General features: G+C 45.6%; 2 protein-coding genes across 7 annotated transcripts in view; both read right to left on the bottom strand.

Annotated features, from left to right (window-relative positions):
• MAP7D1 (MAP7 domain containing 1) overlaps positions 1-2,209 on the bottom strand; it is a 73,624-nt gene extending 71,415 nt beyond the window's left edge. For both annotated transcript variants that reach the window (XM_048500960.1, XM_048500961.1), the window contains exon 1: positions 1,560-2,209. In XM_048500960.1, coding sequence (XP_048356917.1) covers positions 1,560-1,623 — 64 coding nt within the window. In that variant the 5' untranslated portion in view covers positions 1,624-2,209. The remainder of the gene's footprint in view (positions 1-1,559) is intronic.
• Positions 2,210-18,520: 16,311 nt separating this feature from the next.
• Positions 18,521-27,334, bottom strand: part of LOC125435693 (beta-xylosidase/alpha-L-arabinofuranosidase 2-like) — a 31,162-nt gene continuing 22,348 nt past the window's right edge. For all 5 annotated transcript variants that reach the window (XM_048501998.1, XM_048501999.1, XM_048502000.1 and 2 more), the window contains 4 exons: positions 24,849-24,938; positions 23,983-24,191; positions 21,703-21,906; positions 18,521-19,198 (listed from right to left, as the gene is read on the bottom strand). In XM_048501998.1, the coding sequence (XP_048357955.1) occupies positions 18,911-19,198; positions 21,703-21,906; positions 23,983-24,191; positions 24,849-24,938 (791 nt within the window). In that variant the 3' untranslated portion in view covers positions 18,521-18,910. The remainder of the gene's footprint in view (positions 19,199-21,702; positions 21,907-23,982; positions 24,192-24,848; positions 24,939-27,334) is intronic.

The raw sequence follows: 27,334 nt of genomic DNA, 5'->3' as shown, positions 1-27,334 counted from the left end.
ATTTATTTTTTCTTAGTAGCATAATAATAATAAGAGTCCATCTTGTCCATTTTGGGTACTCTTATTCTACAAAAAATAAAATTAAGGCCTCTTAAGAGAACAGTACTCTGGTGTGAAGGATAATGAAATCCAACCCTATTCAAAGAAGGGACAGAGAGAGATTTAATAGTCTCTTGATAAACACAAAACAAAGAGAGGAATTTTCAACCCGAACGTTAAAAAAAATCAATTTGCAAGCCTGTCACAGAAGACCCATGAGATTCTCAACATGGGGGTCTGAAAATTTGATTTTTAAACACCTGTCATATTTTTAAAGTCCTCTCTACAACTGGGGACAAAGAAAACCCAGAAACCTAAAAGTCTCAAAAGGAACTTTCAGTTGAATCCCTCATGAGACCAGCGAACAGGCTTTCTAGAGATCTTAAAAACAAAAGCACAGATCCAAAAGCAGTACTACTTTTTTTTTAAATCATGAAATTCAAAATGCCCAAATTTAGAACAGAGTCATATACACACGTCTGCCATGCGCAACCAGAGTGTGCAAGAGAATCAGGGCTTGACCCTCACAGATAAGCAGAATATTTGTGTCTGGAGGAAAACTTGCCAAAATACATACACAATTGGCAAGACAGATAAGATTGGGACAAACTTTACTGGCAGGGACAGCAAAGTCTGGCAGGCTGCATTTCTCCAGAAACCTTGGGGTGGGGTGGGAACTGGAGATCAACCCCCCCCCCCCCCGCAATCCCCCAGAAGCAGGAGTATGTAGCTCATTGGGGTTTTCACCAGCCCCTTCCTTCGACTTTGTCTGTCCCAGTAAATTCCCCTAATGGCGCAGAGAGTGAAACCAGGCCCAAGCCTCTGGCCCATCCCAAGGGCCAGCCTGAGCATGACCCACTGTTACAGCAACGGGGGTGGGTCGGTGGGATTTGATTTTACAGGACAGCCAGAAAAGGGGTCTTGGGGTCTTCAGGTCGGTTCCCCCTAAAGCAGCTGTTAGAAGACGTCAATCTGAAGTTGGGGAAGATCTGAGAGAGGGGGGGCTTTATACCCCATCCCCCATCCATGATCCACAGAACGCCATCCGGATTGCCCCTGCTGCGGGGGTCCAAGAGGCAGGGATGTTCCTCTGTGCGAGGAAAGAGAATAAGCATCAGTCCAAAAAAATCCTCCAAGCCAAATGTAAAGTCCCTGTTTGCATCCAGGAGCTAATCCAAGACTTTCCCGCAAATCCTGCAGGTACCAACAGCTACCACATCCCACCCCCCAGGAACACCCACGTGCACACACAATGACCGAGCGATGAGTTCATACTGGGGCGCGGGGGGGGGGGGGGGACGGACAGCATCAAAGAGGCTGTTCTTCAAGGGGTGCCGCAATAGACATCCCCCCGTCACACACACACACACACCCAACCCCACCCCCCACTCCCAGATCTGGAGGGAAACCAGGCGAGTCCGTTCCCTTTTCAGACGGGCGCTTCCTCTTTCTCCCTCTCTCCCCGCAACAATTTGCAACCTCATCCTCTGAAAAGGCTCCTTAGCGGCACAAATATTTACCTTGAAGATCATCCGGCTGTTGCTTCATAGCGGCGGCCTTGCCCACCTCTTCCCTCTTCTCCATGGCGCTTCCTTTTGGGGGGTGGGGTGGGGTAGGGTGAGGGTGGCTGTGATTTCTTCTCTCTTGCCGCCTCCTGTTTATTATTCCCCCAACCTCGGTTTAAAAAAAATCAAAGCAGAAGAATAAAATCTGTATAGATGAGATGGATTTAAATATATATATAATATAATCTATCACGGCCTTTCTTCTTTTCCTCGGGGGTTCATGCTTCCAAGTTGAAGATGCTTTCAGTTTCCACCGGTGGGGGGGGGGGGGCGGTCACCAATGGGCTCAGACTGAGAACATAGAGAGAAGCTTCTTCTAAAACGCTACGATGCAAAAAAAAAAAATCTTCTCCCCAAATGCAAAAATCTTGGAGAACGAGAGTGCCTCCCCCCTCTCTAAAAATCTTCTGTAGTTTTCTCCAGCGCTGTTGGAATGTAGCAGCAGCGAAACTTTCCAAAGAGGAAAGAAAGAATCGAAGCAATAAATTAAACACACACACACACACACACACACACACACAAAGTATCATCAATCCATCCACCCCCTCCAGTTGCTTCGTCGGAGCAGCTGATGTAGCAAAGAGACCCGGGAATCTGAACTATTGTACAGTGCCTGACTACTGGCCTAGCCTCGGAAGCGGGAAGAAACCATAACGGGGGGGGGAGGTTTGGATCATCCAAAGAGACTCTCAGACACTCCAGCCAACCTCGAAGAGCATAAAGGAAGATGTATGATTTTTTTTGGGTCGTCGTTGTTGTTTAAAAGGCTTTGTTTTGCGGATCTTTGACAGGGCTTGCATATCCAAGCTTTCTTAGATATAAAAAAGGAAGTTTGGGAAAGTCCAGATTGGCAATCTCTCCCCTCTCTGCCTCTACCGCTTGGTCTCGCCCATGAACATGATGAGGCTATGTAGGGAAAGTTAGATTCTTTGCCTAGCAGCTGAATGGGTGACTCATTTAGCAAAAAGAAAAGGGGGGGGGGGGGCCGGAATGGCCAGGGAAGGGCAGGGAGGACGGGAGAAGACCCAATCCAGTTTGCTATGGGTGCTTAGCAATAATTTTTTTTGGGGGGGAGTGGGGGCAGCGTCACACATAGCATTTGCCAAAGTAACGCATCAGTTATGGGGGGCGGGGAGGGTTTGATGGATTCCTTTTCTTCCTTCTCCTCCTCTTCCTCTTCTTCTCAAAGACCCGGCAACTGCCGCTTTCCAGTGCAACAGCTGGCCTCTCTCTCTCTTCCCCCCCCCCCCCATGTGTGCTTCTTTCCCAACCCCTCCATTTCGCATTCTTCCCTCTTCCTGGTGTGATTAGTAAAGTTTCATTTATACAACTGCTCCCCCACATTTATTTCTTTTAAAGACCTCTGGGGGTTGTTTTGCAGATCTTTGATAACGCTTGCATATCCAAGCTTTCTTTCTTACATAAAGAGGAAGTTTGGGGAAGTCCCGATTGGCAATCATCGTCCAAATACAAATCCGTCAGAATTTTGTGAAAGTCAAAATGTAAAGAAAAAATGAAAACAGTCCCTGAGATATTATTTATTTTAAAAAGTCCAGGAAAATCTGATACAACTAAGAACAAAAATATAAATAAATAAAACACAAAAACTGTAATAGCATAATACAATACAAGGACACAGGTTTCTGTGTTTATTAATGGATTTTAGAACATAGTATCTCTGAGGACGTACTGAGTGGTCTTGCATGCAAGCCAGAATTGGTTTTTCCTATCAGTTGATGTCAAGACCGAGTTTATCTCAGCCTTTCACATTTCCCCCTCCTCAGCAGGATAAAACAGCTTATATTAATTGTTCACCTGCCCTTTGGTCTGACGAATCTAGAATGTCTTTTAGATGGGTCTTGTAGAAAAGGATGCCCTGACCTGGACAGCCCAAGCGAGCTTGATATTGTCAGGTCCCAATTGCTAAGCAAGTTTGGCCTAGCAAGAGAGAGAACCCAAATCTGTGTGGTTACCTCTGTTTTTCTGCTAACTGGCCAGGAGAGTGAACCCTGGTGATTGAAGCTACAATTCTAAGAATGGTTTCCTGGGATGAAGGCAGCCCAACTGAATGAAATGGCACTTACTTCTGAGTAAACCTGCTTAGGCTTGCTCTCTTAGGTGGATTCCGAATGGGCCAAAAACAATGGTGTGAAAACGGTGTAAACCCTTTTGCACCATTTTCACACCGCTGTTTTTGGCCCATGTGGAATCCGCCTTAGAGACAGTGATTTGCTCAGTTAGGTCACAGAAGAGCTGCAGTTGTGCACTAGAAGAGATTAGGCTTAACTCTGAGTCGGTCAGAGTGCAAGAGCTCTGCTGGATCAAAGATTCCTGCAACCCAGCAATCAGTTTCCATCAGCAGCCAATAAGAAGCTGTCAAAAGCCCACCAGCAAGACTTGAAGTGTCCTTCAGCCACTCAACCACCTCTGATGATGGAATCTCCATTCATCTATCAAGGGTAACAGCCACCCAGAGACTTAACCTCCATGCATTCATCTCATCTATCTATCTGAGCTAGCAGTAGCCAATCTTGTAAGTAATTTATATGTTGTATGAATAACTGTCCTTTCCGATGGCCAAGCCATTTCAGTTGACAATCCGCAGCTCTGTTGTTATGCAAGAAGACAAATATTTCTCACAGTCCACGCAATCCGTGCATGCAGGGTGTGTGTGTGTGTGGGGGGGGGAAACGGGGACAGGATGACAACAATGGCACAAGGATGCCTGCTCCAAGAATTCTTTTTCAGACCCAGAGCAATTAGAAGACCTAGTGAGAAGAGATGAGTTGAAAGCAAAGCAAGATGTGTTCTCCAACTCTTGGGAGCCATTTAAGTCTCCTCAAACCAGTAACAGCTTTGGTTTTAAGGAGATGCTTCTTTCCAAGGATTTATGCACACATACACACCACAGCTTAACCTGACCTAAGATCTGTGACCTTGACAGGAAAATTACTTTCTGTCTCAAGAAGAAAACAAACACAAAGTCTTGGAAGAGCCCAGCAAATATGTTTGATCCAAAAGGCCAGCTTGTATCTTTTCCTTTACCCTTCCTCTCTTTTAAAACTGTCCTCAATCATGTTTATTTCCACTGTTGTAATTAAAACTGAAGGTTTTTTAAAATACGCTTAAAGGTTTCAAAAATACAGTCTTAACATTTGGGCCTACAGCATATCAGAAATGCAAAAGGCAAGCTTGGGGTGGGGGGTGAAAACAGTGACCAGTGAACACTGTCCAAAGCACTGTATTAATGGATATTATTATGAATGACTTTGATGGCATTTTAAAAGGCAAATTATTACAGATCCCAGTGTAGGGTTGCCAAGCTCCAGGTGGGGCCTAGACATATCCTGGAATAACACCTCATCTCCAGACTCCAGAGATCAGTTCTCCAAGAAGAAATGGCAGCTTTAAAGGGAAGACCCTATGGCATTACATCCCTGCTGAGTTTCCTCTCTGCCCCAAACTCTGTTCACCCTAGGCATTTTTCAAGCTGGATTTGGCAACCCTGCAGTATTCCATATTGGGGCCTAGAGAGGGACTATTAGGGCATCTGCTGGAATGGAATTTGTTGTTATCTTGCAGTGAAAGGAATGACCAATGAAGAGGCTGGAATCCAACTCGCACAGGAGAAATTGATCTTTCTTGATGGAAAATGCAAAATCCAGTCAGGGCAATTTACTGCCAGTTCCTGCGTAATGGAGGAGAGGCCCTTGCAGGACAATGCCTCTGGGGCACGATTAAGGGGGGATGGCGGCATGTGCTAGTGGGCAGATGAGATTGGATAGCTTGCCTGTGCAGGGAACTTCCAGCAGCCAGCTCCAGAAAAGACAAAACTCCTAGTTTACAAGGGGCAGCTGGGAGTTTTGTGGCTGCAAAGCCCAAGGAGGAGTCTTGCGACACTGTAAAGAGGAACAGAGTCCTTCTGACAGATGCTTTTGTAGGCTAACTTATGTAGGCGATACATCTGTTCATTTTTAAGGCGCCATGAGAGGTCTATCTTTTTGGCTTCAGTTTAATAATATGGATCTATGGACAATCTGTCATATTTTACCAGGCTCTTCCTCTAAGAAGCTTCAAGCAGTGTCCTGGAATCTCCCCTTCTACACTGTATCCTCACATCAACCCTCTGGTGCAGTGTTAAGCGGCAAGGCGGTGCCTGGCCCCAAGTCACCCAAATGAGCTTTCTGGCCAAATAGAGATTTGAACCCAAATCACCTCAGTGTCAAGCACAGCATTCTGACCACTACACCACAGTCACAGTCAAGCCTGCCCAAGTATCACATCCTTTAGTTTGAAAGCCCTAAACCACAGTAGCTCTGGCCTGAATGACCCAGGCTAGCTCTATCTCATCAGATCTCAGAAACTAAACAGGGCCAACCCTAGTGAGTACTTAGAAGAGAGACCACCAAGGAATATCAAGGCCATGATGCAGAGGCATGCAGTGGCAAACTGCATCTGAACATCTGTCATCTGAAAACCCCATGGGGTTGCCATAAGGCAACTATGACAGGAAAGCACAAAAACCCAACCCAATGATGCATTCATATACAATAGGAGTCCCCAACATGGTGCCCTCCAAGTGTTTTTAGGAAGTAGCAGGGGCAGGTAGGGCTTTTGCCCTGTAAGTCTTCTGACTGACTATGGGAAATTTGATTGGCTGTGCAAAATTTTAAAAATTTTTGCTTTGGTGGCCACCACAACACAAGGATCTATATGGGTCCTTTCAGCCCAACTTTTTAGAGATGTCTTAGGGATGTCTTTAAAAAAAAAGCATCTGCTGATTTTTTGTCCAGACAGCACCAAAAAATAAAGCCCCAGAGAAGACAGTGGGTTGTTTCTCCCTGACCCTTTTGTTCATAAAGTACATGAATAAAGATTTTCCTTTTTTTCAATGAGATACCTTCGAAGCTGCATAGACTCAATATGGACAAGATTTCAAGTCTGTGCAGCTTTGAAGGTATCTCATTGAAAACACAAAAGGGGGAAATGACACATTCCTGAGATCACCAGGTAAAACCAATTTTATTCTTGTACTTTACATGCAGGAAAAGTGAACAGGAGCAATGCAAGCAGGGGAAACTTCTGTGTGAAAACTTCAGCAAATGGTGGGCAGCAGGGAGAATCCCTGAAGCAGCAGCAAATGGCAGGCACGAGCTGTGGAGAAAATGAAAATGGAAGCTTTAAACTCAGGCGGGAAAAATAAAAAGGGCTGCTCTCCACACAGCAAGAGGGAAGCGTCTTTAAGCAGTCTTGGGAAAAAGAGATCGCTACTTTAGCGTTTTCAAAAATGATATGTTGAGCTGAAACAACACATCCTGAAGGTGCCTGGGGAAAAGCTGTGCAGAGTTCTTCCTGAGACACTTCTTTTAACGTCCTCAGGACATTTTATTTGTGCTGTGCAGAAAGGGTAACTGTGTTATTGAAGTTAAGCTATGGCAATCATTCCGTGGCTGGTTGTACTTGTACCTCCTGCGGCAACCATTTTGTTGCTGCTTGCACCATGCTGTGTCAGGATTCTAGATGTCCCTCCAAAGTCAAAAAGGTTGGAGACTCTGATATACAACAGTATTTGAATTAAGTACCTATGGGTGGGACCTGAAAATCTTATGGAATTAAAACTGATATCAGTTCCTCTGGAGAAAACAGCTGCTTTGGAGATAGATTCTATAGCATTACACCCTGTTGGGGTCATTCTCCCCCCCAAATCCCTCCCTCCCTCCTCAGGCTCTACCACCAAACCTCTAGGAATTTCTCAATCTGGTAGTGTCAACCTTAGTTTAAATCCTGTCATCAGTCTTCACCGTACTCCCCAAATCAATCACATAGGGCAGGCCAACACTATTATCCCCATATGGGAAATGGGAGCGCACCTGAAGCTGTGAAAACAGGACCATGACCAAGGCCACCTGGTGAGTTTGTGGAAAATGCTTTTTCAAAAAGCTTTATTCCCGGACTCAGATGAGTTCCTCATCAACAGGCACTTCCTTATGGCTTGCTGGGATGACTTCCAAATACCATCAGCCAAACAGGTCTTCGGTACCTCCAGCCCTGCTCTCCAGAAGCGGAGGTGCCTAGAAGTGATTCAGAGGAAAGGCAGGCTTGCGCACAGATGAGCTGGCACATTCTTGGAGTTCCTCTGAACAGTAGCACAGAAAAACAAAAAGAATGTGTCATGCAGATCATTTTCCAGGTACGGGATCCACATTGACTGGGATGGGGCTGGGCAAGGAAGCCAATTTTAGGTGTTGTAGAATAGCAAGGCCTGTGTCTGCATTTCCTAGAGTCACTTGCTTTTATCAGTAGATTTGATTGGCATACGCTGCTTTGCCTGGCTTAGAGTTCAAAATGACAGGGAAAACTTTGCCTGATTTCTAGAGTTGCCATCTGGGGATGGGAGGGATCTCAGTGAAGTTTAATACCGTCCTCCAAAACAGCTATTTCCTCCAGGGGAACATATCTCTGTAGTCTGGAGGTCATTTGTAATTCCAGGAGACCGCCAGGTCCCACCTGGAGATTGGCAACCACCTCTTTTTATCTCTGCAGTTTAAGGTTTAGAGTGAGGGCTACTCATCAAAAGTTGGCAATTCATAAGACAGCTGACTGCCATGCCTGCCTTTTCTTGGCATTTGAGCTTGTGTCTCTGACTGTCAGAAAGAGAGCAGTTGGTCTCAGTAGGGGTGGCATTAACTATTTCTTGACTGGTGCCCGTTCTTTGCAGACAGGATTTACATCTTTGCAGACAGTATTAAGTAACTATATCTAGTCTTTTTGTTGCTCTGTAGAGTTGAGAGCTGCCAGCTTTTTAGTGGTTCTTCTCTGGTGCCTTTAAATAAAGCATGACAGGAAGAAAACTAGCAGTTTGGGCTTTTCCAGCATCAGGAAATGCATCACCTGTTCACTTTATGTGTCTTATACTCTTGCTAAAGGCAGGAGATCAGAGGTGATACAAAGTGTGACATCCTACCTATGTAAGATCCATCCTTCACCCAGCCATGGATACAAATCCTGATAGATGTCTTCGCCCAGGGACTTTGGTGATGGGCGGAAAATAAATATGCATTCAAATAAATAAATAAATAAATAAAATATCTTGGTGCCAGGCTTGTTTAAGAGAACACAAAAACTCCTGAACTAGATGAGAAAGCACAAAAACTGTTAAATTGCTCCCTTGTTTTTTTTCTTTGCAGGAGTTTTCTATAAGTTTGTCTGATGCTTAGAGGGAAGAAATGTCCTGCCCCTTTAATGGAGGCAGACTGAGATGTTATTAACTAGTCGAGGTTAGTTACTTCCATGCCCCGAAAAATTTAGCTATCCATTTCCACATATTAAATCAGTATTCAAGAGACAGGACGTTTTTCTCCAAGCCTGTTGGCCTGCTTTTGTGCCTTTAATATTTGGGTGTGAAGCAGAAACTGTGCAGATGTGATTCTAAAGGTCTGTATGCGCCTCTCGTGTTTTTTTGGGGGGGTGGGGGTCAAATAATTCAAACAGTTGGTCTGTCTGGTTCTGGCTCACAGGTAGCAGGAGTTCTTTCCAAACAACTTGTGCTTTGGACCAAAGATTTCCTGTGAAATTCTATCCAGTCTGTCTGTTTGCCTGACTCAGTGCCAGGAGAATGTCGTAGGCAGAGAAGCAGGTCAGAGTGAAACCCAATTCCTCTGAAACAGATGGGCCCTACTCTGCTCAGTGCACTGGTGAAAGGGAACTGTACCATTTTAAGGAGATGGTGGGAGCTCCTGAATCCCCCCAAATGGTCCACATTGTTGTTTTTTGGAGTATTTTTTAATTTTTTAATTTTACTTTTGCTAATGGATACTCTCATGCACACATCCAGAGGGCAATTTGCCTCCAATGAAATTTATTCTCTACATTCTCAAATTTCATCTATTTCATTACCTAAGCTCATAACATGTTAAATTCCTTACCAGCTGGTCATGTCTTAAAACTATGTTTGATATCAGAACGTTGCATTAAATCTTTGAATAAAAGATACTCCGTGTCTAGGAAATCCTTTCAATTTGTCTCTGTCTCCTGCCCCCAGTCCAAACATGGATATAGTGGATTATTTCACCCAATGAAGGCAGCATATTCCAGCACTTTGTCTAGCCCCTTCCTGACATCTGGAATGTTCATTTGTCTCCAATATCCAACACTTACATAGTGGTTACCTGGCATGAATTTGATGTCTCTTCAAAGTAGAAGTCTTTAGCTGAAGAGCTGATTTGTTCCACGCCATGAGTGAAAATTTGCTTTTCTCTCTGTTCCCTTCCCTGTCTGATTACCTATTTGAGATATCAAGGTCACAGAGCTTTCAAGGACAGATAGAACTATGAACTAGCATAGCTCCCTCACCACCATCTCTTCTTGATCTTCTTGATCTGGTACCTTCTTGATCTGGTATCAAGACCTTCTTGATCTGGTATTCATGTGGCTCCAGACTCTCCATCTCTGTCCAGCCATTTCCCTCCTACCCACAATGTATGGTTCCTGCACTCTCAAAACCCTTGATCAGTGGTTCTTGATCTATGGATCAGATCCAAAATGTGAGTTAGAGGTTGCCAGCTCTGAGTGGGGAAATATCTGGAGATTTTGGGGGTGGAGCCTGGGGAGGGCAGATTTTGGGGAGGGGAGGGACCTCAGAAAGGTACAGTGCCACAGAGTCTACCCTTCAAAGAAGGGTGGCTGTCTCATCTGGCGAGTCCAGTGGGCTTGCCAGCCCAGAAGGGCACTGGGGGGTGGTGGCTCTCCAGGCGAGATCTGGAGTGGTGGTGGTGGGGCAATTGCCTCAACTTGTTAATGGGCTGATAAACCTTCTCAAGGGGCCAAATCAGGCCCTTAGGTTTTACCTTTGACAGACCTGCTTTATGGAAATTTCAGGTTTGCCAGGGCATAATTTACAAGTTGCCCATAATATGGAGTTGGTTGCTCAGTAATGCTATATATTTATATAATACTAATAAATAAAATACAAAGTACAATGGATTTAGAAGAGGGTCACATTTCAAGATGTATGAGAACCGTTCGATGTAGTTTTGCCTTACCTCGCTTCCTTCTTTGCTGTTACTCCAAGGAGGCCCCACAGTCTTGGTAATCAACTTTCCTGAGGTTGGAAGTAAGGTTCATAGATACTCAGTACCAGCACTACTTCTGAGGTGATCCCAAGTCCGGGGGCGGGGGGTGAGTATTGGTTGTAGTTGGCACAACTTAAAGGAGTAATAGCACTTTTTAAATTAAAAAACCCTCCACTTATTGGAAGAGAGAACACATAAAACTGTCTCATACTAAAATAATTGGCTGGCAAAGGTTAGAACTTGTCAGTTTAGTTCACCAGCAGAGATCTCTCACATCAACTACTGCCTCATATAGAGATACCAGGAATTGAACCCAGGACCTTCTGAATGCAAAGTAGATACTCTGCCGCTAAGCCATGGCCTTTCCCTGACTGTTAGGGAAGAGGACAGCTTGAAATTCTGCAGCCATCACCATTTTCTTTTGATGGATTACTGAATCCAATCCTTTGCATTAAAAAAGAGGTGTCAGACTAGCCAAGAAAAGGGGGGTGGGTGGGTGATAAAAAATTGTTTTCAACTTTGTACAGCTCCAGATTCTATACATTCCTGAACGTTAATGAGGTCAGTTGATCTGTGCTGTGCCATTCCTCCTCTCCCCTATACTTTTTCTTTTAAAATCAGTATTTAGATTCTAATGGTGTTTGGGCCATTTCAACCCCAACTGCACTGAATGGGAAACTTGAAATGAGCAAACAGTATAGGGTGAAAATAACAAAATTACATTTTCTCTCTAGTTTTATCTTATTATTACCAACATAAAGTAGTAAAGGGTTTACTTTTTCTGTTTTATCCAATGTCATGTTAAATGCAACTCTCAAGGTTTTAAAACATTTTTTCCTAGGAGGTAATTTGAGGACCAGTGAAGTACACTTTTTTCTGTTTGGGCAAGTGTTTAACAAATAGGGCTGTATTAACGTTTGTTAAATTTTAAGCAGTTGGTGGCATTATTCATTACATACAGTTTAGAACGCTTTGTTCTTAACCTTGTAAAGTGGCATCATTGAATTTGTTCATTGCCCTTATTTGCCTTGCTTTTAATTGTGAAATCTGCCTTTTCATTGCATGATAGTGACCTTATTGCATTATTAGTCATTGGGTAATCTGACTTGAATCATAAAAAAGGTGGATTGTAAATGAAGCAAATAAGAATAAAAAACATTATGACAACTATCTCCCCAATAGTGTATTGAACTCCGTGTTCCAAGTAGACCTCTAAACTTGGTATTTCATGCTGCCACACAAGTAGCCAGAAGCTACATCTGGTAGAATTTTTTGTTCCTTAAATGCATTGGAGCTGTTTCTGGTAACATTGTCTGGCCACCCTCCCTCCCACATGCCATGCAGTATGGCTCACACACACAAGAACCGCACATTAACTTCCCACATCTCAGGCAGGGCTGACCTTGCTTCATAGCCCTGGCTTTTCATCTGACGTGATGTCCTGGAGCTATATCGTAATTAACTCATAGATTTTTCCGTAAGTCTCAGGAGGACAATCGCTTCTGAGATGAGGCAGGGCAGGAACTCAATCTGCATGGGAAAAAGAACTATTGATCAGTTTTCTGGTCATTGTATAAATCCCACCCACTGGCTGCTTCCAGGCATTATCCTGATACAGCCGGTGGTTACCCTTCCAGCAGCTTAGACTCATAGGACACTTGTGTGATTCTCTGTGCATTTCTGCCTTTGATGCTGGTGCTAAAGGCACAGGATCAGGACTGGTTAAAAAAATGGACAATAGAAATCATTCACTCCCGTTACCACATGTGTCTGGATGTGGTGAGGCTCAATTAGGGCCAAACTAGGATGAATGACAGACAGAGGCATAGCAAGGGGGGGAGCGCCTGGTGCATCAGTGTGTCCTCCGCCCCTGTCCTGGAACGCCCCCGGAACCCCCCCGCCACACCCCCACAGGGTCACGAACCCTCCATCCCCTTGGAGCTACGCCTCTGATGACAGATAGTCCACAACAAGTATATTCATAATTCATACTTGACAACCCTAATAACGATATTCCTAACTTGTACTCGGCAACCCCAGCTCCACATTTTAATAAACCCCACAAAATCCTATTGCTGGATTTTTGTGTCTCCTCTAGCTTGGTCCTACAACCAGCCCCTCAGCTGAGGTGTCTGAAAAAGTACCAGACTCATCACAGCATTAACAGTGGACTTTATGCCTTACCTAAGCCAATACTAGATCACTTATTGAAGGAAATTTATTCATGATTGTTAGTTTTGTTTTGTTTTAAACTGCATTTGCTCTTGTTCTTTTGACAGCAGGCTGATTGACAGAAATTTAGTAAGATTTTCCAAGGGAGCCGCAGTGGCATAGCGGTTAAGAGCAGGTGCACTCTAATCTGGAGAACCAGGTTTGATTCCCAGCTCTGCCACTTGAGCTGTGGAAGCTTATCTGATGAACTAGATTAGCTTGTGCACTCCAACACACACCAGCTGGGTGACCTTGGGAGAGTCACAGCATTTCTGAGCTCTCTCAGCCCCACCTACCTCACAGGGTGTTTGTTGTGGGGGGCTGGAGGGAAAGGAGTCTCCTTGCAGGAGAGAACCCCTTTGAGAAAGGGGGAGGGGAGAAAGGGGGGATATAAATCCAAACTCTTCTTCTTCTCCAAGTGGGAAAAGTTTCACCTGCTAAAATGTCTCAAGGCTATCATTAAAGATACAGGAGCAGAAGGAAGTGGAACCAGAACCAGTTTTTTTTAAAGCAGCATGGAAGCTGGACACAGAGGACAGTAACTACCTTATGCCCACACAGAAGAATGATAAGTGACAAGGAGTTGGAGACATTATTGATTGATTGGTCCATTTGTTCTCCAACAGCATGTAGGTTGGCTCTGGTTTGTCATTTAGGGTTACCAAGGGCCTTTCCCCACTTACCTTCTGCTGCGCGCTACTCAGGCCAAGTAGTGCGGGGTCCTGCGGCACTCCCCACAACAGGGGTGGCAACAATGCAGCCGCCCCGACGTAGTCGCTCTCGTGCCCCCTCGGCGCGCGTCATTCCTGGTGCTCCTCAAAACGGCGCCTTTTGATGACCCCCGCAGAGCGCCTTCTACCACCTTCGCTGCGCGCTACTCACTGCGCCGCAAGCAAGGGCTAGACATTGCGTACGTTATTTCTGGCCTCAAGGCTGAGCTTCCTCTTTACCCACCCTGCAGAGCGCGGGGTCGTGGGGAAGTCCGGGCGCACGCCAGAAATGACGCGCGCAGTGAGTAGCGCGTAGCAAAGGTGGTAGAAGGAAAAGTGGGGAAAGGCCCCAAGCCTCTTGGAGAAAAACATCCTGTCTCTTGAATGGCAGTTTAACATATGGAAATGGGCAACTGAACTTTTTCAGGGCCTGGAGATAAGTAACCTGGTAAATAATATCCCATTAAACCTGCGTTATAGGATCATTTTTTCCTCCTAGCAGTTGGCAGAGTCCTTCAGAGATATTTGCTGCCAATATGACTGCCAAACCACAACCTGGAGAGGATGCAGTTCTTTTCAGCAGCAAAAGGCACAGGTAGGCCTTGCTTGCCTGCCTGACACCAAATTAATTGCTAGGCCTGTCTGTCTGCATGCAGGGTTTCTTGTTTTACTCAATAGCTAGGAAAGGAAAGCTGGGAAAGGACATGTTTTTGCCAGTAAGTGAGCTGGTGCCATCAATTTCTACATCTCAGTAGCAACTTAAAAGACCAACAAAAATGTTAAGTCACTCACAAAATCTTATAGAAAAGTTTGTAGGTTTTTAAGGGACTCATGGACTCAGATTTTGTTCTACTGCTACAGAGACGCTCAGCTACCCATCCGAACCAAAAAAAAAAAAAACCATTGCACTTGGTGATTCTTGGTTGACTCCTCCCCAAAAAGCCTCTAAAGCCCTGACTTCCAGCCCTGATACCAGGTAGACTAGCCCCCAATGAAAGGAATGCCCCAGGACACATACAGTGTACAAAGCCCAAAGAAGTGAAAACCTGCTGTCTATACACAGGCACTCACATACAAACCTGTCATCATGATGGGTCTTTTGCTAGATCATAATCCCTGGAGTTATAGCCCTGCCTGCCCTGTGTCATCATCTCTTTTCACCCCTGGAGACAATGGAAGGTTTCTCCTCAAGAAGGTCTCTTGCATGATCCAACCTGCAAGCTTCCTCATACACACCTATCTGAGGTAAGATTCAGCCCTGAGCATGCCCATCTTTTTGTAGTAATCCATCAATCTTCCCCTGAATCTGCATCACTGTGGGAATCTGCCCTAAGGCACTATGGGATGTTGACTCCTTTAGTGGCAACAGCTGAATCTGGCTAGACTTTGGTTGAAGATGAAAAATGCCTGTTCTTTCCTCCCCATCAAACCATAATCCCATATAAAACTGGGAATAAAACTATTGCAGTTGTAGTTATGAAAAGTATTGGCTTTTGTCTTTGGGCAAATTGAAGGCATTACTGTGGCTGCTGAAACCCAGGAGTAGTGCCATACCCAGGGGAATGCAAGTTGTACAGACCCTGATCCAGATACCCCATCCTAGCCTAATTTCATCAGACCTCAGAAGTTAGCAAGGTTGACCCCGGCAAACATTTGCATGGAATACCAGGGTACTCAATGGCAAATGTATTTTGCCTTGAAAACCCTATCAGTGGTTGCCATAAATCAGATGTAACTTGGCAGCAAAAGAGAAAGCACACTAACTCAGGGTAAAATAATATTAATGATAATGGCTGTATCCAGTAGTAAAGTAGGCGGCTGATGCTGATTATGGAAAAAAGACCCTGACAAACCACAAATAAGGTGGGGTGTCTACAAACTGCAGAGATCTGACGTCTGTTATTTTCAGGCATTAACTTAAGACTCCTTTCCCCCTTAAAAGAAAAAGTCTGATGAGGACCAGTCATTCTCCAGGAGAAACAGGTAGAGAGCCACAGCCAGCCAGCAAGAAAGAATTTGTGCAAGATCCTGAAAGCCTACAGTATTTTGGAGTTGGGGGGGCCATTAGTTTCTCCCTTCCTTCAACTTGCTGAAATCTTTGCAGATCTCCTGCTTGTGATATTTCTATCTGAGTAGCAAATATATACAGTCAAAACACAGTCTAAAAATCTAAGGCCAGCCAAGCCTGGAAAACATGGACTGTATATACAGACGCAAGGCAAATGAACTTACTGGTATATGCAAATGTCCCAAATTGTAAAGACAATTGATAAGACATAAACCATTCGTAGAGGTATATTGTGTATATATGGTAACTAATGTGCAACTGGATGAAGGTTCAACAACATATAAAACATATTAAAAAACACAGATACTTAAGCACCTTATGAAACGTAGTGGGTTAATAATTATTAACAAAACTCTTAATCACTGTACATAAGGTATTAGACCTGTAGTCTCTGTCTCTGACACACACACACACACTCACACACACTCACTCACACACACACACTCACACACCCCTGTGCAAGCACCAAGTCATTTCTGACCCATGGGGGGATGTTGCATCAAGACTTTTACTAGGCAGACTATGTTTATGGAGCGGTTTGCCACTACCTTTCCCAGCTGCCTATACTTTACCCCCCAGCAAGCTGGGTATTCATTTCACCAACCTCGGAAGGATGGAAGGCTGAGTTGATCACTGCCCTGAGCCCTTCAGGGGAAGGTGGTATACAAATCGAATAATACAATACAATACAATTTTGAGCCAGCTACCTAAAACCAACTTCCGTCGGGATTGAACTGAGGTTGTAAGCAGAGCTTGGACTGCAATACTGCAGCGTACCACTCTGCACCATTGGGTTTTTAAAAATTTCTTTTTCTTGTATATGGCATTTATTTTATTAACTGCTTACAATTTAAGTCAACCTTAATAGTGATCTTACTATCTATTACGGGTCTTTGGCAATTGCAGCAGCAGCATTCTGGGTGGCAGCCACCAAACTTTGGTAACACCTACCCACCCCGTTGCCAGAATCAGGACTTTGGCCTTTTTTGTACAAGCTTTAAAGATTTGTTTGAACAAGTTTCATGTTACGAGTGTGTTTCCGATTTTAGTTGCTTTTGGCAGCGACATGATTCTGGCTTCCAGATTTATTTGTTTTTTTTAAAAAATTATTCGTTCTAAGTGCATTTGGCATTAAGAATCTTAATGCTGGAAAGCGAGTAATTCATTAACATTAACTGGAGTGTTTTAATGTACTTCATTCATCACTCTATTCCTGCTTGTGTGTTCTCAAATATCTGGCAAAAGGCCTCATCTAGCTGCTATTAATATATTTTAAAAAGGTTGGGAAACATTTTGTCTACACTTGATTTTCAACTTAATTAAGAAAACTCACCATAGGCAAATGCATCTGATGAAGTGAGTGCTGACACACAAAAGCTTACCCTGGTAGTCATTATAGTCTTTAAGGTGCCACTGGAGTCCTGATTTATTACATCAGCTTTAAAGGAAACAAGACTATGAAATGTTTCATTTATTCATTGTCGCAGAAATCTGGCTTATGTATCTCTGCAGCCTATGAATGAGGTCTTCTATCCCCTTAACCACAAAACAGAACACATGTTCGCCATCTACCTTTGATTAAGTTTGCATAAAGTAGTCTAAGGGTTGGCTGCTACAAGCAAACCAGAGGTGATAGCTGTAAGATCCTGCAAATTGCTTTTCCGCATGTGCTTTGGTGGCTTGAGAGGGCAGGGTGTCTGATTGTTTTGGGAAGCACCAGTAGAATCCTTGCAAAAAATTCTCTAGTACCAACAAACCTATTTGCATATCATGTTCTCCTCTCCCTTTTCCTTAGGATCTTTCAACCATTAGGAAATGTGGCCATTATTTTGTTATCATTGCTCTTGAGGGAACTCCAGCCCCTTTTCTCTTGATTTGGGGAAGCTAACATATGCCCCCACGGCCCCACCCCTCAGAGTGCCTCTAGGTCTTGATTATGCCCATTGGCTTAGATAATTATTGTTTTCCCCAACCTCACTTAATTAGATTTAACTGGATCAACTGATCACTAGCATGGTGTGGTGGCCAGACTGTTGGGCTAGGATTACTAAATGACCTTGGGCCAGTTGTACACTCAGTCTAACCTACCTCATAGGGCTGTTGTGAGTATAAAATGAAAAAGGGGAGAATGTAAACCACTTTGGGTCCCTAATGGAAAGAAAAATGGAGTATAAATGAAGTAAATAAATATATGTGACGTGGGGTTGGGTTGGGTGTCACTAACCAGTAGTCCCAGGTTCTTGAGGCATTGCAAACTGTGACCCCCTCCCTCCTCCCCCGTTGTGATTTGCCCCAATGCAAAAAGAATGAAAATCAGATGTGGCCACTGATGTGGGCAGGTGGTTTTGTGGATTGGATCCTTCAGCAAAACCCCCAAAGGAATGTGTATGTAGGAAGGTTGTAAGCATGTGGGGATAATAGTTTGTGAGAAGGGCTCCTCCTTGTGACCACAAACATGCATTGCAAGGATATCTCCCCACAAAACAGTGACAAGAGCCACCCATGTTCTTCACAGTACCTTCCATCACCTGGGTTGAATTTACTTGGGGTTCCTACTCTAGAAAGAGGGTTGTGGAAGCAGAGGTGAAAACAATGGGTGGGGGAAGTGAGCTTTAATTCACAGTAGTGTAGGAGGGCAGATTTCTGTTTCTTTGGCATGACTTTCCACAAAGAATCCCGAGAACAAGAACTCAGCAAGACCACTGGGTGCCTGTTAGGGATTTTGCTGTCCCATCCCTTTCAGTCCAGCAGTGCATGACAGCAAATGAATTCTGGCTGCCTTGCAGATACAGGCCATGTCTCCAAGTACAAGAAATGCCACCACCCTCTTTCAAGAACGCTCCTCTCACAACTATATACACAAATTTTATGTAAAGTTTAATTTTAAGTATTCAAAGGGACAAAGAGAAAAAAAAAATCAGCAACCCAAGTGTGACTATTTCTTATTTTGTAAAATAATCTTTAATTTATCCGGATTCTTCTTGTCCACATCAGCTGCAAGGATCCCAATTCAATGACACCTGAACCCAGCCACGACTCAAACAGTCAACTCCCATACTGCTTGCATGGCACACACACAAAAAAAATAACAATAAAAATCCTGCATAGAAGAACAAAGAGGTCCTGAAATTTGTAATGTTCCACAGTGTATCTCGTTCTTCTGATGTGAAAATATTCCTGTACTTTGCACAATGTGAATACTTGTTTTGCATGGCTACATGAGCTATTCCTCCAGAGTTCCAGTTGCTAGCACTGGTTGGTTCCCCGAGTGTTTCCAGTTACGATGAAACTAGCCTGCAGAATGTTAGAAGGGACAGAAGTTTCCTGGAAGGGCTGCTGCCCCCCAGCAAACAGAGTGAAGGTACCGGGCTCCACCAGCCACTGCCCAGACCACACTGCTCTCTGCTGGTAAGGTAACTGGAAAGGCACCTTCACTGCACGTCCGGCTGGCACTGCCACCCGGTGAAAACCAACCAGCTGCCAGCGCGGCACTGGAACAGAAGACTTTCCCCAACGAAGATAGAGCTGCACCACCTGGAGAGAGAAGAAAACGTTAAGGGGAGAAAAGATCAGGACTCGCCTTCCCACTGGTCTCCAAGTGGTAGCCATGGCATTGTTTTGAAATCACACCCTCTTTCTACCGGAGATTAAGAATACCAAAGCCTCAGGGGACATCGTCTTTTCTAAACCCTCAGATACAACTCCAAAATGGCCTCACCTTTTCCTGAAGCCTCCTCCCCATCTTGGATCAGGTGGATTTCTTATTTGTGAGGGGGTTAAGAATTTGCCTTGAGAAGGAGGAGGAGTTTGGATTTATATCCCACCTTTCTCTCCTGTAAGGAGACTCAAAGTGGCTTACAAACTCCTTTCCCTTCCTCTCCCCATAACAGACACCTTGAGAGGCAGGTGGGGCTGAGAGAGTTTAGATTGCATCCTAAGTGCCCCCCCCCCCCAGGAGTCTCATGCTGCTACTGCCAATGTGTGGTCCTTAAAAGGAAGACAAGAAGAAAAATTTGGATTTGTACCCCACTTTTCTCAACCACAATGAGTCTCAAACGGCTTACAAACTCCTTCTCTTCCTCTTCCCAAAACAGACTCCTTATGAGGTAGGCGGGGCTGAGAGAATTCCAAAGAACTGTGACTAGCCCAAGGTCACCCAGCAGGAATGTAGGAGTGCAGAAAGACATCTGGTTCACCAGATAAGCCTCTGCCATTCTAGTAGAGAAGTGGGGAATCAAACCCAGTTCTCCAGATTAGAATTCACCTGCTCTTAACCACTACATCAATTACTTCCAGTGCATTTCCAGGAAGCCTCAAGATTCTATCAGTGCCAGTAATCATGCAGGTGAGAACTGTGTAAGTCTCTACATTTAGCAAATAAATACCTAGTTTTGCCTCTGCCCAGTTATCCCCACCTTGTTTTTAAACCTCTGCTGGATGTTTGGTTAAATCCTGGTTTGTGTGCATTCTCTGCATGTGCTTTTTAAAAAAATAAATGTTACAATTTTGCACACAGGAACCCAGATAAATTACACAAAATATGCACCAAATCTCTCACTTTGTATACTTTGTTTACCCGACTTTTACTCGTTACAAAGAGAGAATAAGGGCATGGAAATGCTTGCAAATCATATTCTGTCACCAGGTCTATGGATTCTTGGTATTTCACTAGGAATTATTAATTCCTATTCCAGTAGGTCTCAGTACCCACTAGGGCCAGAAGATTCCTTTGCGACAAATAAAATAAAACAAAACATCAATATTGAATTTTCCAGAAAACTGAAATATGAACTCAATACCACAGTCACTGATTTAGCCACACTTGAATAGCACAGTGGTGCACATGCACACAGAAGGAGCTATCAGTGACCTGAAACTATCATTGTTTTAAAAAAAAAAACCTGAAGGAGAAGGCAGAAGAAACAAAAAAATTCTCAGCTGCCTGAAAGCCCTCCATAGGGGACAATGGATTATGTAAGTCCATCTTCCTTGTCACTGGCGTTCTGTTGGCTTCACCTCTGGGAATGCCCCCAAAACACCCGTAGTTGCATCGGCCTACAAGTTAGGCCGATGCAAGTCTGGAAACAGCAGCCGGAAGTGGGTTGGGTGCCACGCAGCTCTGTGGCACCTACTTGCCTTCCTGTTTGCTCTCCTGGTCAGTGTAAGTGCCACTCACAGTGGCTGGGAGGGCAAACACATAAGCATGAGGCCACCTCCTATGGCCATTCTGCTCCCCCGTCCATCTGAATTGGGCTGCACATTTTTGAAAGAATGAGTGGAAATTGCGATCAATTTTCTCCTCCCACTTTACACCTCCACTGTGTTCTTGAGAGTGAAGGAATAAAGTTTTGAAGGTCTTAGAGGGCTGAAGCAGAAGAAGGAGATCAGCAAAACTCACTGTGAGTCTCTTAAGGAACTTAAAAGGACTTAGGTTTTTTGACTTTATTGAAAAAACACACTCGCCAACCCCCTCTGCCATCAACTGTCAAACACTGTTCCGGGTTCTGTTCCTCACTGCAGCTGTTCCTAGCATGGTATAATGGTTAGAGTGTGGGACTAGGATCAGGGAGACTCAAATTTGAATCTTTACTCTGGTGTGGAAAGTTGCTGGGAGACTTGGGCCAGTCAAACCCTCTCACCCTAACCTACCCGCATAGGCGGAGCTACCATGGGATGGGGGACAAATGCAGCGGGTACAGGTGTGGGGTGGCAGAGAATTGCTTCCCCCACCCCTCCCCTCCGGCTGCCTCCATAGTCTGCAGGGACTGGAGCAGGCTGCTTTTTTAGCTTTAAAAAGGTAGGTGAAGGGTGTTGGGGGGATTGCTTGGTGGGGGGCGTGGCCGCCATTTTGCCCCAGGCACCATTTTGCCTTCCAATAACACTGCCTACCCCACAGGATTAAAAGGAGTACGAGAGACTGATGTTGTAAGCCACCTTGGTCCCCATTGTGGGGAAAAAAGCAGTATCTAAATAGATAGATGTCTAAATCCCACCAATCCTGCTGTAGGTATGTATGCAAACTGCATCTGATGCCTCACCTCATCACCATCTGTGGTGCCAACATTTTCCACGACCACGGAGATGCTGAGGTTGCCGCAAATAGCCACAGTGGGATCTGTGACTAGATTGCTGTAGCGGAAGTTGGTAAATGAGAGCCCATACCCAAAGGGGTACAGTGGAGCCTCATCCCCATAGTAGCGATATGTCCGGCCAGCCATTGTGTAGTTTTCAATCGGGGGAACCTGCAGGTAGGCATGAAAACATGAATTGTAAGAGGCAGAAGGGGGGCCCTGGACAGGCAGGAGGAAGAGGGGTATGATGGAACATATACAAGTTCCAGACAACAGCCAAACCAAATCTTAGAGCCAAACAAAATTATCAGTGGCCCTGGGGATGACCCATCATTTTGTAGCACGGTGGGAAACTGATCTTGATCGGGACCACCATAGCACAGTACAGCACAGCACAGCACAGCAGGATGAAGGACTCCTGTCCTCCCCCTTTCTTCCTATCCAAAACAGACTGGGGGTGTTACTTTCCCATACCATGCCCCCTCCCCCACAGCCCATTATCATTCCTACAAAATGGTGGGGCTTCTCCAAGGCTGCTATATTGTTTACTTCAATCCTTAGGTCCTCTGTAAGGACCCATAGGTGGCGCTGTGTTGGGAAACTGGCACTGCTCCCCTCACCACTTCCCCTCCCCCTTATTAAAAAAAGAAAGAGAAAAGATGGTAGCAATGCCCAGTCCTACTACACCAGTGGCTCATCCCCCCAAAGAAAGTGCTATGAACGACCTCAGGACAGAGTCCTCCTTCTGTCTCTCTTTGGCAAAGACGTTTTAACTGGGGCGGGGGGGGGGCATATTTTGAACCTAGTGTCACGTTTGTGCTCAGCAGCACCTCAGGGGACCCTGTTACACACACTTGTCACCAGCTGCTGAAAGTCCTTTGTTCTTCTGTACATAAAGCTGAACCGTGCTTTCCCTTTAATTTGCATCTTGAGTCCTTTCCCTAGGATTGGAGCCTGGTTGCAGACTTGCCACACCCAGGGAGCAGTTCTGCAGGTCCCTGCTCTCAGCTACCTGGCCCTCTGGGCCTCTAGGCCCTGTTCACTCCTTCAGAGCTTCTCCCTTGCATGAGCTGCCTACACATAAGCCCTTTATCGGCAGCCTCCCTTCCTTGCAGCCCTTCCTCCCCTTTCACAGCTGGGCCTACTTGTCTTCAGGCTCCCACCTGGGGAAGTAGAAGCTGCCCCACCCACTGCAATCCTGTCCCACCCCTTCATTGGCTGTTTTAAAGCTCAGTCAGGCCAGCAGCAGCACAGGGCTCATGTATGACTATAGGGCGTATGGCCTATAGGGACATGAGGGTCACCCCAGCCACACACCACGCTCAGGAGCTGCCCTGCAGGGAGGCAGGGGGCAGGCTTGGTGGGGAGGGATCATGGTGCTCTCTGTGCAGGCCAGCTTTTGGCCTCCCCAGGCCCTGCTGGCCTGCATGGAGACCAGGGCTTGGCTGCAGGAGCCTCTGTCCCAAGCAGCCCTGCCCTGCCCTCTGTGGAGGCCAGTGGGGCGGGGCTTTGCACCCCCAAGCCATGCCCCTGAGCGCAGAGGGGTGCGGGGGTGGGGGTCGCCCAGAGATGGGGTTGTCTCCGGGTGCCATTTCCCCCGATATGCCTCTGGTGTGACTCTTGTGGTTCTCCTCTTTTTCAGGGGTAGAACTATGACTCAGTGGTAGAGTACCTGCTTTGCATGCTGGAGTCCCTGCCACCTTCACTTAAAAGGATCAGGCAGTAGGTGATATGAGAGACCACTGCCAGGTGATATGACAGACCACTGCCTAGGACAGCCACTGCCCGTCAGAGTAGACTAGACTGACCTTCATGGACCAGTGGTCTGACTCTGTAGAAGGCAGCTAGGAAGGGGCCGCAGCTCAGTGGCAAAATATCTAGCTTACATGCAGAATGTCCCTGATTCAATCCTTGGCATCTTCAGTTCAAAGGGTCAGGAATGAGGTGATATGAAAGGCCTGTGCCCGAGGAGAGTGACTGCTAGTCAGAGTAGACAAAGCAGACTTGGATGGACCAAGGCTCAGACTGAAAAGAAAACAGCTCCATGTTAATGAGCTTTTGTAAGGGAACAAGTGAGCAGATGGAGCCAAAGGCTTTTTAACTGTTCCCGTTTGCTCTACAACTAGAAACAGAGGCCCTCTCAAAGCCCTGTCCCATTCAACACAGCTGCTCATCTCTGAGGGCTAATTTATACATCCAGAAAGATAAAATGGCAAACCATTTCCTGGCCTGCCATTGCAGGCTTACCTGTTGTAAACTTGCTGGCCATGTGGCAGGGAGTCTGCCAGCTGGGTTGGCACCCTCTGCTCCCATCAGCACCTTTGCAATAGCCAGGCCAGTGGCCTGGGCAGGAAAGAAGCAGGTCAAGATGGCTCCCACGCCATCATGAGACTTGGCCCAGCTGATATCAAGTGGGCACCCATTGAATAGGAGAAGAATCACTGGACGTCCAGCGGCTGGAAAGGAAGGAACAGGAGGTCTTTGAGAAACAGTTCAGCGTATGCAAATGCTCCACAATTTTCAACATCTCTCCCCACCCCTGCAAAAAAAAATCTGGCATTAAATATTTGACATGAGACACTAACATGGCAGCCAAAGAAGCATGAAATTAAGAAGATCTTGACTGGGTACTGTACATGGGACAGCAAGATGGAATAAAGGGCACACCTGATTGAACTGACCTACATTACTAGGTTCCACAATTTCACAAGCTGCCCATCAGCTGTGAAGCAAAGTATGCTGGGATCTCAGGCACTGTGGGGTTTGAACCTAAAACCCTGGGTCAGAAGATCCACTGCTATCTGATTTTGCATTTGGCCTTGATCGTGAAGTGCATTATTGTTTCTGTCTCCCGGTTCAGCACTCCAGACCAATCATCTGTTTCCTCTGGATACCTGAGCTCTAGCCTGGCTCTACTGTATTCCAGCTACCTTGGAACAGTGTGGCTGTGTTACTTCTTGCTAGGGCCCTTTTGAAAGCCACATTGCTTGCTCAGCACTGGAACTCAAGGGCCCAGAGCAACCAAGCATCCTTGTCACCTGGTCCTTCTCCATTGCTGCCTTCTGCTTTCACTACTGGTCATAAAAACTGTTCCCAGTGAACAACAGTCTCACCCAAAACCACCGCATCTTGCAGAAGCTGTAGCTGGTGCCCAGGCAGGGCCAAGTCCCTCCGGTCATTGGCTTCCATCTCCAGATCAGTTCCTAAGCAGAAGGAAAGACAGTGTCATACAGAAATCTTCCTTAACTTCCTTCTAGACAGCCTGCCTTTGTAAGGTGAAGAAAAATCAACAGGAAATATCCTGAAATAATAGAAATTTGTCCAACAGTCACCCTATGAAAGCTTAAATAAGGTAGTGATCTAAGCAGCAGATGGTTCTGGCACCTCTGTCCTAGAGAGTGACAGACAGACCCATGAGAGTCTTGCTATGGGTTTTTTCTCACTCATCTTGTTTTCTGGACTACTCCGAGATAACTAGGTTGCCTAGATTTCATTCTAGGTCTTTGAGTATCCAGTGCCTTTCTTTAAGCCCATGGCTGGAACCTGGATGTCCACTAACAGTCAAACACCAAGGCCGTTTCCGCACGGGCAAATAATGGCGGCCTGGAGATGGTAAAAACGCCGTCTCCAGGCTGCCATTCGCACAGGGGGCGCAGCTACGCCATAACGCAGCCGCTACGCTCGCCGCCGCCTGCCCGTCGCTGAAAGCCAGCGGTTTCCCCAGAGCCGCTTGGAAGCGCCCTTTTTGGGAAACGCCACCTCGAAGCCGCTGCCAAGCAAACGGCAGCAGCTTTGCGACGCCTCCCCCACCCGGCACTTACCTTGTCCCCGGGCCTCCGGCACGTCGCCGAGGCCTAGGGACACGCCCCCCTGCCCTGCGCCGCTGGAGCAAGTAGCGCCGCAGGGCCAGGGGGGCGTGTCCCCAGGCCTCGGCGACGTGCCGGAGGCCCAGGGACATGCCGGGTTGGCCAGGCGTCGGCGCTCTGTGGCGCCGGCTGCCCGGCTGCTTCCAGGACCGTCCGTGCGGACGATCGTCTCATCGTCGCGCCGGGTCAAGGCGCCGTAAGTAGCGCCCGACCCGGCCGCTTCCGCCTTCGTGCAGAAACGGCCCAAGACATTTTGAGTCCATCCATGCATGATTCGACTACTGGCTGATGGCCTTCTAACCTACCACCTGGTCTTCTCCATGCTGTGACAAATAGGATTTTGCTTCCCAACTATCAGACCAGGCCCTCTATGAGGCAAAAGCTCTGACTAACTCAAGAACAAACTAGGAGCCATTAAAGACTGCCCATGTGACGTAGCAGCCAGAGCATCAGACTAGAATCTGGGAGAACCAGATTCTAATCCTTACTTCTCCCTGGCAACAGATTGAGCAGCCCTCAGCCAGTTATACTCACTTATCTTAACCTACCTCACAAGGTTCTTGTTGTTATGAAGCTGAAGGAAGGTAGAGTTCGTAAGCTGACTGTAAGCTGATTTAGATCTCCATTGCGGAGAAAAGTGGGGTATAAATAAATAGAGATGTATTTGGAAAGGAATAGCTTTAAGTATATTGAAATAAATGGAACACGACATTTTAACATTTCACAGTTCTTTTTCTTTTTAGAGGATCAAAATATTTTCTTCCTTATTATATTATAGTCATTTCATATTATAGAGGTTTTAAAGAGAACTGGGTGAATAGTTCAAGAACCCAACAGTGGGAAGAAAAAACCTTAAATAAGCAGTCAGGGCAATGAACCACAGCCTTGGATGTCTCTACACTAATGCACAGAGCATGGAAAATAAACAAGAGGAACTTGAACTCTGAACATGACAAAGCAAATATGATATAATAGGCATCATTGAAACTTGGTGAGATGAGTCTCATGACTGGAATGTAATAATTGATGGATATAACTTATTTTAGAGAAATAGACCAACTTGGAAAGGAGGAAGAGTAGCATTGTATATCAGGGATGATTACATCTGTGAGCAGGTCCATGACTTAAATCCTGGAAGCCAGGTTGAGAATATCCGAGTAAAAATTAAGGGAGAGAGAAAGAAGTGATCTCACTGTGGTGATCTATTCCTGACCCCCAAGTCAGACTGAAGAGTTGGATGATGCTTTCCTGGAACAGATGACCAAACTTTCAGAAAGGAGAAAAGTAATGGGAGATTTCAATTACCCTGATATTTGTTAAGAGTCAAACTCTGCCAAGACTATAAAGTCTAACAAATTCCTCACTTGCCTTGCAAACAGTTTCCTAGTAGAGAAGGTGGAAGAGGCAACAAGGGGATCGACTATTTTGGATCTGCTTCTAACCAACAATGATGACCTGGTTAATGTGGTGGAAGTGGTAGGATCCTTAGGTGGGAGCGACCAAGTTCTCCTGGAGTTTGTTATACAGTGGACAGGGGATGCAAAGCATAGTCAGAAACACATTCTAGACTTTAAGAAAGATGATTCCAGTAAATTTAGGAAACTACTAGGTGTGATCCTGTGGTTAAGAATACTAAAAGAGAAAGGAGTTTCTGAAAAGTGAAATCTTGGAAGGAGGAAAAATGGAAGGCATCTAAGGAAATACAAATGCAATTCACTCCCTGCTGCAAACAA

This window comes from Sphaerodactylus townsendi, linkage group LG06 (assembly GCF_021028975.2).
Source record: "Sphaerodactylus townsendi isolate TG3544 linkage group LG06, MPM_Stown_v2.3, whole genome shotgun sequence".
NCBI classification, from domain to species: Eukaryota; Metazoa; Chordata; class Lepidosauria; order Squamata; family Sphaerodactylidae; genus Sphaerodactylus; species Sphaerodactylus townsendi.
Note: the sequence above shows the minus strand (reverse complement) of the source record. Positions and strands in the feature narration are given on the sequence as shown.